The sequence below is a fragment of the Symphalangus syndactylus genome, chromosome 21 (genome assembly GCF_028878055.3).
Source record: "Symphalangus syndactylus isolate Jambi chromosome 21, NHGRI_mSymSyn1-v2.1_pri, whole genome shotgun sequence".
NCBI lineage: Eukaryota > Metazoa > Chordata > Mammalia > Primates > Hylobatidae > Symphalangus > Symphalangus syndactylus.
This window is the reverse complement of record NC_072443.2, coordinates 16104951-16118190: the sequence shown is the minus strand read 5'-3', so window position 1 is coordinate 16118190 and position 13240 is coordinate 16104951. Positions and strand designations below refer to the sequence as shown.

At 35.6% G+C, this 13240-nt stretch overlaps 1 protein-coding gene across 19 annotated transcripts in view; it reads left to right on the top strand.

Annotated features, from left to right (window-relative positions):
* Positions 1-13240, top strand: part of ROBO2 (roundabout guidance receptor 2) — a 1378235-nt gene that overhangs the window by 1214719 nt on the left and 150276 nt on the right. For all 19 annotated transcript variants that reach the window (XM_063630541.1, XM_063630549.1, XM_063630540.1 and 16 more), the window contains exon 5: positions 3884-4022. In XM_063630541.1, the coding sequence (XP_063486611.1) occupies positions 3884-4022 (139 nt within the window). The remainder of the gene's footprint in view (positions 1-3883; positions 4023-13240) is intronic.

The following is a 13240-nucleotide window of genomic DNA, read 5'->3' as shown; positions in this document are numbered from 1 at the left end:
AGAGAGAAGGTTCATTGTGAAGTCCTGCACCCCTGCTGAGTTCATTTGAACAGCAGCAGGGATCCTGTATCTTGATTCTTCTTGAAATTATAAATCAAGTGCCTCCACGTGTCTCCATATAAAACAATGAGGCTTAGAACAAGTACCATGACCAAAAAACCCTTAAGGATCCTGATGGTGTCCCCTTGAGGAAGGGACAGCTTAGTTTTGTGACATATCTGATGTAACGTTTGCCGTTCAGATTAATTATATGTTGTGATTTTGTGACTGTTAGCATGTTAAGGAAAGCATACATAAACTTTGCCTGAAAATATAAGTATTTTAATGGAACTGGTCTCGCATATTGTTTTTCAATTTATTTTATACCCAGCATAAGGTCATGAAAACTTTTCATATTAGACAGGTCAATAGTTTTAATATTGCAATGACTTAACAGTTTTTCAATGTATAAATTTGCTGCAATTTATCCTAAAATCTCGCATTTTCCAATATTGTCAGTTTTGCTCTAGTTATCCTATGGACTTCTTATTTTTGTTGCAGTTATCAATTATCGAAGCCACTGTTCTGCATTGTTGTATTTTGCAGAATGTCTGCAAGTAATGGTTGTTTTGGTTCTTCTTCAGGGCTCATACTTCCTTTTTCTTACTGATTTTTAATGCCAGCATGCCTGTCTTGTTCCAGACTTCAACGGGCATGACTTTTGTATTTTACTTTTTTTTTTTTTTTTTTTTTTGAGACGGAGTCTCGCTCTGTCGCCCAGGCTGGAGTGCAGTGGCGCAATCTCAGCTCACTGCAAGCTCCGCCACCTGGGTTCACACCATTCTCCTGCCTCAGCCTCCCGAGTAGATGGGACTACAGGTGCCCGCCACCACGCCCGGCTAATTTTTGTATATTTAGTAGAGACGGGGTTTCATCGTGTTAGCCAGAATGGTCTCGATCTCCTGACCTTTTGATCTGCCCACCTCGGCCTCCCAAAGTGCTGGGATTTCAGGCGTGAGCCACTGCGCCCGACCTGTATTTTACTTTTAAGAGAATTTTGGCATTTAATTTCTGACAAAATATCTTCATCACACTTAAAAACTCTTTTCGATTCCTTCTTTATTGAGATATTTTTTAGTTCAATAGCTATATCTACAGATTTGATAATATTTATCTTTATTTCTCTTCCTATTATATAAGTAACCTCCTTTATCTCATTGAAAATTTATTTGACTTCAAGTTACAGAAATCTGCCTAACAATGGCTTAGGGAGAAGAGGTTCATTTTTCTCATCCTTACCATTTCTATGATGAAAGGAGTTTACACACACAAACTCACACATACATGCACACAGTCACACACAGTCCATGTTTTACCCGCCAGTCTGTTTCAATTTGCTAAATGAAAAGTTTTGACACTTCCTAGAGTTTCCTTTTCACCCTGTGCATCTGACTGATCACCCAGTTTTGATCTCTCGTCTGTCCCCTTTTCCACATCCTATGAACCATTGTGTCAGTTTAAGCTGAAATAATTTCTTACAAGAAGCTTTGACCTAATTCACGACCTTATGTTTCTCTCCTAATTTATCTTCCACAGACGTACCGGCACGACTTTTCTCATATGCTTATTCGACACGTTGCTTACTTGCTTAAAGTCCTTCAATAGCTCTCCATCAACCTCGGGGCAGAGCTCACGGTCCTTGAGTGGTGAACGGGGACTTCGTGGTATTATCACTCACTCTCTGGCTAGCTTTGTCTCTCACCACTTTCCCCAGTGAAACTAAGCTGTTCACTGTTCACCAGCTTGACCACTTAGTGAAAGCCTCCAGGAGTGGGTGCATTAATATGTGCTGAATGAGTGAGTGGATGAGAGAAAGATTTCTCTAGCTTGTTCATCCCAGTGTCAGGATGTAGTATGCTACCCACTAAAATCAAAGGGAACAGGAAAGGTCTCCTCTTAAAGAATTATTTTTCAATCTTGAGTGATATCAATAGTGTCTGAAACCTCTTTAACACTGGGTTAATGTAGTTTTTGGATGAACTGGGTGAATAGCTGCACCTGATAGCACAGAAAAAGTCGATCCCGCTTCCTATGCTAATGATTTATTTTTTACTATTAACATTTGGGACCCTCATAAGGATATATTAATCCTATTGCTTATTTAACTACCCGAAATGATAGCTCAATACCAGCTATGCCAGCCCCAAAAGAGCTGTTTTGGGCACATAGTGTCCAGAGTTGAAAAAAGTAACACTAAATTATTTTATCCGACATGCAGATTTGTTCTGTTGTCTACGGGGCACAATTTGCTGCTAATTTATTCAGGGCGTCTCAAATCTTTAGATGCAACCATGTTTTTCTTTAGTTTTATGGATTGTCAATTCTGCATTTACAAAAGTTTTCATGATAAAATTCCATTTGCCTTGTTTTATTGCTTAGAATTTTTGAGTCCCAGAGTACAGACACTCAAGCATATGCAGAAAATTTTGATCCCTCCTGTCAGATTCTCTGGAGAGATAACAATAGTCTTCCTTCTAAATGCCAATGATAGTTGGTTTTATTGCAATAAAATATTTATCTTGCAACTCACACATTTGTTTTATAAATATGGATCTTGATTTAGTCAATAAAATCAAATACTCTTATTTTATACCCTTAACATCTATTATTTGAAGTAATTTATTTTCTTTGAAGGTTTCCTGCCAAATACATTTTGGTTTTTGTGCCACTGTATACAGAATTTTAAATTAGAAGGTTTGAAACTCGAGTTCTAGGTGGCTAAATATGTCCAGATGGCCAGATAAATTGTGTCAGCTTCCTGTGGATCTCATCTTTCTTTTCCTTGGCTTAGTTCTCTTTCTACTTCAGTAAGTAGCAATATTGAATTTGTTTGTGATTTGAAGATTCGGGCTAATAAAATTTAAATGATAATTTTTCCAGTTTCAGACCATTATCCAAAAGGGAAGAAACTGGACAAGGAATGCCAATGTTTGGCGATACATAAAACTACTTTTTGTTTTGTATCCTCAGAGGCTAAGAATCTTATGGATAGGAAAAGATTTTTATGGATACAGACTTATTTTTCTCTAGCTTTATGTAGAAGAGTGCTAGAATACAATTTAACAGTGCCAAATACAGATTAATAAAAGAAGAAAGGATGAAAACAGTAAAACAGAATACTGAAGAAATAAAAAACATAAAATTAAGTAAAAAAAAAAATGGGTAAATATCTCAAACACTTAAGAGAAGACCATTGGAGAAAACCTCAAAAAATTGATAAATAAGTAGTTTGCAACAATTAATAATGACAGTCTTTGTATTTAAGAAAAAAAATCAGGTAGACAGCTTTCCATACATGAAGTTAAAATAGTCATGGGAATATTGAGTCCTTATCAAATCATAGCATAAGTGGGAAAATTTAGGTAATATATATGTGTGAAAGTATACATTTTTTGGTTTTCTCTAGCATTCTTGAGGAATATTAATATATTTTTTAAATGTTTTTATCCCTTTCAACTTTTAGTTTTCCCACGTTGAACCCTGATAATAGATTATTGGGATCATTTTTAATCTCTCTTTTTCCTATAGAATTCAGTGTTCTGATTTTTTATGATACGATCCACCTGATTTAGCTCAGGGATTCACTGAAAAATCAATTTAATATTTTTTTCCAAAGGTTGTATGGTCTTATGTGCAAACTGAAGCTATTTCTTTGTCCCAAAATATTTTATTTTGTTGAATGACGTTGGATTCCCAAGCCCTTATTAAAACACAGCTGAGGTACAGAGTTGGGTACCTGTGTACCAAAAGTAAATTAGGTTTCCTTTGCTTTTTCCATAATGTACTTAAAGCATGCATAATAGTTTATCTCATTTTACATTTGTTTCATTTTTGTTTTTTCAAGAACGACCCACATTTCTCAGGAGGCCAATTAACCAGGTGGTACTGGAGGAAGAAGCTGTAGAATTTCGTTGTCAAGTCCAAGGAGATCCTCAACCAACTGTGAGGTGGAAAAAGGATGATGCAGACTTGCCAAGAGGAAGGTAAGACCAACATACGGATGGAAGATTGGTAGATAACCAATGAATAATTAGAAAAGGAAAAGACAGCTACAGTGCCACCACCAAACACTCCTATGTCTTGGGTATTTTCACTCATGTGATTTTTACATATGCAAGCCACATATTTACTGTTTGTATATGAAAGTCCTCCAGGCTTTCAGTGTCACTCTTGCAATGAACATCTACATTAATGCTTGATTCTTCATTCCACCTCTTATCCCCAAATACCAAGGATTCCTGGGTGCCTTCTTTTCCCTGGACTCTTTGAGGTATACCATTCTGTTCCTGCAGAATGCCCCCTGCAGGCCTCCATCAATGACTGCCCGTTCCTGTGCTTCACCCCCTCTGGATACTCTTTGTCACCTCTGTGGCCCAAAGCGTAACTAACAAAAGACTATTGCACGTGGCTGACTGTAAGTCCTGGAGTAAAGGAAAGGTCAGCACAACGCTGAAACGGGAGCAAGTAGTTGGCATCATTTTTCACACAGGGGATTTCCAACATAGGGACCTCCCGTCACTTTCTTTTTTCCATCTCTTCGTGGAGACCTTCTCTTCCATCTCCTCCTTATTGTTCTTATCACAAAACCCCCAAACCCAATCTCTCAAACTCTCACCTGTATTCAAAAATGCTTTTCATCATATATAAAAATAATTTTAACTTGTTGTTATAGAAATTTCCCTAAGGCCTTGCCATTTAGAATCAAATAAGTAATTCAAGTGTTTTTTGTTGTTGTTGTTTTAACACAAGTAATTTTATCTTTAAGGTTTGTTATGCCTTCCTGCTAGTTCTACCTGCTGATATTATAACCATCATGCATTCTCCAATTACTGCCTGCATAGAATTGTACAGGCTGTGTTTTTCTAATTTTTCTTTTTTTTAAAAATATTTTTTTTGGCTGGGCACGGTGGCTGACGCCTGTAATCTCAGCACTTTAGGAGGCCAAGGCAGGTGGATCATTTCAGGTCAGGAGTTCAAGACCAGCCTGACCAACATGGTGAAACCCTGTCCCTACTAAAAGTACAAAAAATTAGCTGGGTGTGGTGGCGCACACCTGTAATCCCAGCTACTCGGGAGGCTGAGTCTGGAGAATCGCTTGAACCCGGGAGGCGGTGGTTGCAGTGAGCCAAGATCGTGCCACTGTACTCTAGCCTGGGCGACAGAGTGAGACTGTCTCAAAAAGAAAAAACAAACAAAAAAACAAAACAACTTTGTTTCTTTCAACTGACTGATATTAACCATGCTTCCACAGAAGCCGTATACCTTTTATGTGCTTTCACTGCTGTCAGTAATTTCCTAAATGTAAACATTCATTTCAAAATCTCAATTTTATAAATCCCTAGATATGATTGGATACTTTACTTCAAAAGACATGTCACTCATGGATTGAATATACTGGATTCAAATGTATCAACCATTTATAATAGTTACTGAGAGGTTCTTTGCAATCTACGGGAATAAAACAAGTGAAAACATTAATTCATTTAGTTTTTCAGCCTATGTAGTAGCGAAAGTCATCACTGTGTTTTTTTTGTCATTTTAATACCAGACATCTGTCTTCAAAGGAATGGTGTTAGCAGAAGAGGTTTGTCAATGTGAGGCTTTTCATGTGGTCTCACTGGAGAAGCAGGTTAGAAAACAAGCAGAGTTTACACTATTGAATTGTTACCATCCATCCTCTGTATATAGTCAGCAACTTCCTTCAAATTTGAGAGCACATAGTGAATAATTTTAAAATGTTAATGTAAGGTGAAGAGATTAATTCTATAGTAAAATTTATCCTAGTGTAAACACAGGTTTATTTTAAATAACTGGGAGTATATGGCCTTGTGCATTGAAACTTTAAAAACCTTTAATTTTAGAATAATTTTGATTTGTAGGAAAGTTACAAAGTTAGTAACAGAGTTCCCATTTACACCCAGTTTTCCTTATTGTTAATATCTTACGTGACAATAAAACATTTGTCACAACTAATGAGCAAACCTTGATACGTAATAATTAAGTAAAGTGTACACATTATTATAATCTCCCAGGTTTTCATCACTGTCCTCTTTCTACTCCAAGTCCAGTTCAGGTAATTACAGAGTTGGGTATCATAGATTTCTGCATTTGTTATCATATCTCTCCAGTCTCCTCCGTCCTGTTACAGCTTCTTAGTGTTTTGTAGTTTTGTGACCTTAACAGCCTTGAAGGGAGGTGCTGGCCAGGTATGCTATTGAATGTCCCCCAAACTTGGATTAGCCTGATGAGATTGCCTTTATAGGTTTTTAAAAAGAATACCCTAGAAATGACATGCTCTTCTTATCACATTGTATCGGGGACACATTATATCCATATAACAGCACTGGCGACGCTGTTAATTTTCAAACATTGAGCACGAGCTAGTTGAAAAAAGTATTAAAAATAGAGAGTTGTAAGTGTGCATTGCATTTTAACATGTCTATGTTCCTGAATTCAGATAAAATAAAAATGAATTGAGCCTTGTTTGATTATTTCCAGCTTAATGTAGGTGTTAGGTCATAAACCTGACAACTTAAGCTGCTACACTGTTCTCTAAATCTTGCCAAATTCATTTGCTTCAAAGTACAAATGATACATATAAATCAAACAACAGCATTAAAGCTACACTATCGGAAGGTATGATATCAAGGCCACTAAACAACAAGGTTGAAAGCATGAGAAATCTTATTTTCACTAGCTTCCTTTAAAACATTTTCATAGCTTTGGCCTCTTTATTCTTTTTACCGGCATATTATTTTAGTACTTTGTGTAACCAGTTAAATATTTTTAAACTATTAGGCAAATGGAAGTGCTGTGTAAGCTTTAAATTGTTTTGTTGGAAAGGCTTAAAGCAAGGATAAGTGCAATGTAGAAACTGAGGTCAGTATTTTCATCACGAAAGAAGCATGTACTTTTACTGGAATTCCCAGTCTTTAAGTGATGTTTCAGAGGAGTTTATTCATTCTTCGATTTGTATGTATTAGCATACGCCTCACTTGTGCATAAGGAGAGAGAAAGACACCTCTTTCCTTGGTGAGGAATAACAGTAATAACTTTTAGCCAACCGTAGACTGAATCAACAACATGGATTCTATTACATTATCTAGGTCTCAGACGAGGGGGTGGCCATTGTTCTTGTATAAGCAATTGCTGTGGTGGATGACATTTCTTTGGCTTAACATTGAATGAAATTTGAATAAGGTTTGTGTAGTGGTTCATGCTTAACACATTTATACGAAAGCTTTGTAGGGCAGCTGCATAGCCTGTAATTACTATGTAAGTAATATGTGACTATTTTTCTTTTGGAGACAAGAAAAGCTTTTCAATTCAAGTTTAAATTTATGAAATGCTGTGAGAGCTATTAAAACCTTCAACACAGAAGAAGATATCTGTGCCAACCTTTCAGTAACTAGAGATGAATTAAGGGAGTATTTTTTTCCCCTTGCTTTGAAAATATTTTTTAAGTAGTACTGATATGCCTCTTTCTTTTATTTAGTCTTAAACTCCTGACCTTTCTCAGTAACTACCTTTAATGAAATTACAACAGACTCTTAGTGAGTTGTATTAAAACATTTTCTGAAAAGATGAATGTTTCAGTGAGGTAGGAAGCATAGCAAGTCTAACAATAACCCTTATGCTCAACTAGGGAAAGTTATTTATGTGGACATTTTCCATGCGACCAAGGGACAAAACGGGAAGGAGTCTACATTATACACATTAGTGTCAAACTGTTAATTCCTTGCAGAGACTTCTGAAGATATTACCATTTCACAATTGAGTATTTCAGGAAGCATACTGATTCTGTGCCAAGTACCAATACTGTTTTCTAGAAGGTTTCAATACATACGTGTTAGGGACAAAAATTTCATAACACTAATGTGAAAATAAAGTGAGTAGGTGGAACAAGCAAGTGAAAGGCATTTTATAGTTTGTAATGATTATGATTTTTAAAGCACATTTTTAAAGCATAATTTAAATAGTAGAAGATGCACTTTTGGGTTTACCTGCATTTAGTGAGGGCCTATTACATTTATAATGCTCATTGCAAGTTTGAAAAAGTAAGTCGTTTTAAACAAGGTAAGTTAACTGTTATCAGTTCTTTAGTTTTTGTTTTATATTAGTGAGATTGGGTGACGTGGGAAAGTATTTACATTCCAAATACAGTAAAGAAATTAAACTGGAACAGCTCTAGTTACTTTCTTGGGCATTGTCTTTTGCAGGCAAATATCCAACATTTTGCTTATTAGTACTCTCTTGATTAAGTGCCTTCAATACATCTTTTCACAAAATGTTTTATGTGATAGAAGTTGCCAGTATTTATAATAAATGAGGTGAGGTTCCATCTTATGCCATACTCCATCATAACATAGGTTTACTGTATATTTTTGTTATATAAATATATTTATATGCTGAAGCTCTGTAAAAAAGTATCACATGAAGAAACATTACCATAACACAAGTAACATGACATAAAGAAACAATATAATACATTTGTAACCAAAGATATAAAAATAAATTGAAATATGACAACACTACAATATTCTGTTCAATTTAATATTAATGAGAATTAAAAAAAAATCCCTCTCAGAACTTGGATAAGAGTTAGTGTGATTAATCTAACTGTGAATTCTTATCTGTGCATGTCAGCAGACTTTGTATTTCATTTCATTATTAGCAGTCTTTAAAGAACTGTAAACAGGAGATTTAATATCTCTCATCAATCTTATAATTTTCAGCGTATTACCATTACCTCCTTTATCTTTTTTATTTTATTTTTATTTTCTAAACTAACTCTAAAGTGACACTAAATTCCTCAGTAAGAACTTCTCTCTTCCACAGTAGAGAAAGGAATGTTCATAATAGCTTGTCAGAAGAAAAAGGAAATAAAATAAGCCATTTACATTTTTATGTATGCCTGCAAATTCTAAATGCAGTTGATGGCTTGCACATAGTGGATATAATTAATGAATATTTCATAAAATAGAAAAGGGAGTAGAGAATAAGAGTTTCAAGATACATAGAGCAAAATTCTATCAATTTTCCTTAACCCACTGACAAAATTTCCTTTTCTAAAGTGCAAGTCTATTTTAAGAGAGAATTTTCAGAGTTTTTAGTTCCATGAAATGTGAGATTTGCATAAACACATGATTCTTTAAGAAAAGAAACTGAATGGAACTACTTACAATTCCTTTTTTTTTTTGGATGGCATTTTTATACAAAGTGGCTCTTTCTTCTTAGCCCTGCAAAATGTGTTTAGCTTAATTGTTTGGAAGCCCTATTGTTTAGAGCATGTGCTTCTGGGACACAGAGATGCTGAACAGGTGTTCAGCTACCCTGTGGAGGCAATCGGCCTTCTTCACATGTAGTATATGCATCAAGGACATGCGATAATTTGAGCTCCTGATAAATAACCACACTGATTAGGCTGGCTGGTAAAGACTGGGCAAGTGAAACGGTCTTAGCAAAAGAAGGAAAATCTAAGAATAGGAGAAAAGCAATGTGTACAAAATATTGTAAATGACATCTAAAAAATGGACTGGTTCCTAAAAGCCAGAAATTTAAAGAAAAAGTGTAAATGAAAAATGTTTATTTTTTATGCTATACAGATGTCTTATCCGTGTCTGTCTAAAAACAATTAGAAACTTCATGAGCAATGACTGTGGGACCTTTTAATACAAATTACAATAACATACAAATATTTAGGCCATTGCCAAGGGGTTTTAGACTTTAGTCCTTGTTCTGCTACTGTTTGATCATTTAGTTTATTTACACTCTGATTTTCTGGAAATGATATTTGACAAATTTCTCTACTGCAAACTAGGAATGCGATCTTGAAGAAGCTATTTCAACTCTATGTTTTACATCCTGAAAATATGGACCAGCAATGTGGTAGGACTGGTGATTAACCTATATTTTTACTCATTTTATAGGGTGAAGAATTAAGCCATCCATTCTAACTCAAAGGGCTACTAAAATGATATAACCATTTCAAAGCACTGTAAACATTGTACAATGGATGCACATACATGGTGCCTCAGTTTTACAAATCCATCTGATTGGTGGCATTTATTAATTATACAGTTAACTACAGGGAAAAAAATTAATGCTAAAAAATAAATTAAAAAGATATAATTTGTATATAATGACACATTTTCCTGTCTTTGGCCGTATGATTTCCACAGAAACATATACAATATTATTTTTTAATAGATATCACTTACCCTTTTTTTTTTTTTTTTGATAGAGTCTCACTCTGTCACCCATGCTGGGGTGTAGTGGCAAAATCCTGGCTCACTGCAACCTCCGCCTCCTGGGTTCAAGTGATTCTCCTGCCTCAGCCTCCCGAGTAGCTGGGACTATAGGCGCCCACCACCACGCCCGGCTAATTTTTGTATTTTTAGTAGAGACGGGATTTTGCCATGTTGGCCAAGCTGGTCTGGAACTTCTGACCTCATGATCCACCCGCCTCGGCCTCCCAAAGTGCTGGGATTACAGGTGTGAGCCACCGTGTCTGGCCTGCTTTTAAATTATATAGATTCATTTATAAATGTTTCTAGTGACTTTGCCAAGTCTGAAAGTTGCCTGCATTTTCTACCTTTAGTAAGCTATACATTCTCCTGGTATTGTGTGCCAGCTCCAGTGCAGTCAGTCACCTGGGTTGAGACCTTCACATTTCACACATACCGTTTTGTTTGTCTGTGAGTAATAAGCATAAAACCATTATTATAAAAAGATGTGTAATGTTAAAAGCAAGTATTTAGGGAGGACTTACCGTGTGCCTTGCAGTAAATGCTTTTAACGTATGTTAATTCCATTATTTTAAAGAATAGTGTTACAGCATAATATTACTCCTACTTGAGGGTTACAGAAACAGAAGCTTAAACAAGTTAGGTTTTTAAGACCATACACTAATAAGCAGTAGGGTCAGAACTGGACTTAGAATCTGTCTAGCATGAAATCTCTATTTTAAATGAGAGGGCATGATAATTATATGATTATTAATTATTTAAGGATTTGAGCCACCTATGAATTTTATATTTTAGATAGAAACTTAGATAATTGGTTAGAAATACTACATTATGAATAACTAAATAAACATACTATACAGCAATAGAGTTAAGGTAATTTTTAGACCGACTTCGTAAGCAACACATAAAATGTCTTGACATTATAAAAATTTAAACTTAGAACAGTTCAAGTTTACCTTCTTGGAAACTGAAGATAAAGATTTTGTTTTTACAAACAGGACTAATTGACAACTTTCAGAGGGATGACAGAATGGTAGTTTTCATGTGTTTTCATCAAATAGGTGCTAATAGTTGTTGTTAACACAAAACCAATTGCCACCTAGGGTGGGGAGTGCAAGGTGCCTAGTGCTGTGACCACATTGGCCCATCTGTTAAGAATCTCAGCTTAGGAACAATGCTGGAACTGGCATTGGGAATCCAATTTGGGTTCCGGCCAGTGGTCAGCTAACAAGCTGGAACACACTTGGAATATGAAATGCCTTGAAGTCAGAGATGCTCTGCTGTCTGTTAACTGACAGCTCTTGTGTGTGGGCAGAGCCAAGACCAGGTGCCAGTATGCAGAGCAAAAGGATCTGTCTGCGTGCCACCTGTCATTGCCTTGTGCATAATGTCTAAAACAGGAGCCACAGTAGGTGTGCTGCTTCCATCAAAGTGTGGTTGTTGGAGCATTCAGTTAGGCTGAGGTACCGACTAGGGCAACACCGTACCTTAAACCAAACTATAGGACAAGCCAGAGGCTTACCAGAAGATAGCTGTCATATCTCACCGTATCACACAGGTGGATGGAGATTTACCATTGGAGACACTCTCCCCTGTACCTAGGCTCCTGCATTAACTCTAAGCAAAAGGTAAAAAAAAAAAAAAAAAAAAAGTTGTTTAATTGATTATATTAGCACAAATACTTGTGTGCATAAGACAATTTGTGGTTAGAATCATGCAAATAAGTTTTAATCACTCCAGGGGTTATTCTAAAAATATATTTCTCATCTTTTTATTATTCTTAATAGTTGAATTGCAACCTGAGGCTGAAAGGTATAATAGAATTTAAGAGATCAATGTTCTTATCCCAGCTCTGCCATAATTCATCGTGTTATTTTAAGCAATTCCTGTAACATGTCTGAGTACCAGAGTCCATATCTGCAAACTATGTTGGATTGAATGGTGTCGGTGCTGTCCTCAAATTCTGAAATTGTATGATTCTATGTCAATCTCTCAAAACAATTAGAGAAGCACGGTAATATTTTTTTTCGATAGAAGAAAAAAAAGAAACCAGAAAATCAAAATAGATGGACATAAAGAAGAAAATTAATATTACCTATGTATCTATTATCCAGTGACAACCACATTTTATGTATAGAAGGCATCTTGTAAACTTATTTATATTTTAGACATATTTTTCATTCAAAATTGTTCTTGACCCTGAATGCTTACTTAGGCTTTTATTTTTAAAAAGCCAGTACTGATTCAAAATAGCTGTTTCTGACTGCATTTTCCTTTCCCATAAATACAATATTAATAAATGATATTTACATAGTGCTTACTCTATACCAGAAACACTCTAAGCATTTTACAGTAGTGCTCTTTTATCTTTAGAAAATGCTGTGATGTAAACATTATTATACCTATAATAGAAACATGAAAACTGATATGCAGAGAGGGTAGCTACGCCAGCTTCACTCACTGCGTAAGCGACCCGGAATGTCTGGCTTCAGAGTCCACACTTCTGGCTGCTGCATAGTGGTGCTGAGTGGGAAGAACTTCTCTTCATTTTTTACGTGGGATTGAAGATAAGGAAAAGACAGCCTAGCATATGCTTGCCTAGAAGTAGAATTTGTATCATAGAGTCACAGAATACATCTACATAGAAAGCACATACTAAAGTTTTGAAAATTTTTATTATAAGGGTACTTATTTTCCATAATATATGTTTATTATGTCAAATAAATAAGTTTGTGTCATTTAAAATCATCATTTTATACTGCTCATTGACACAAAATTTAAAACAAATCTATTTTTTCTCATGGACTATTTTAACTTATATTCTTCTCAACACTATATTGGGTAAGAAAAAATAATTTCACTGGAAACGTGTAAGTTAAAGAAGTGCTTGCTGAAAGAGTCAGATAGTATCAGTAGAGTATGATTGGCCCTCTCCATCCATGGATGCCACATCT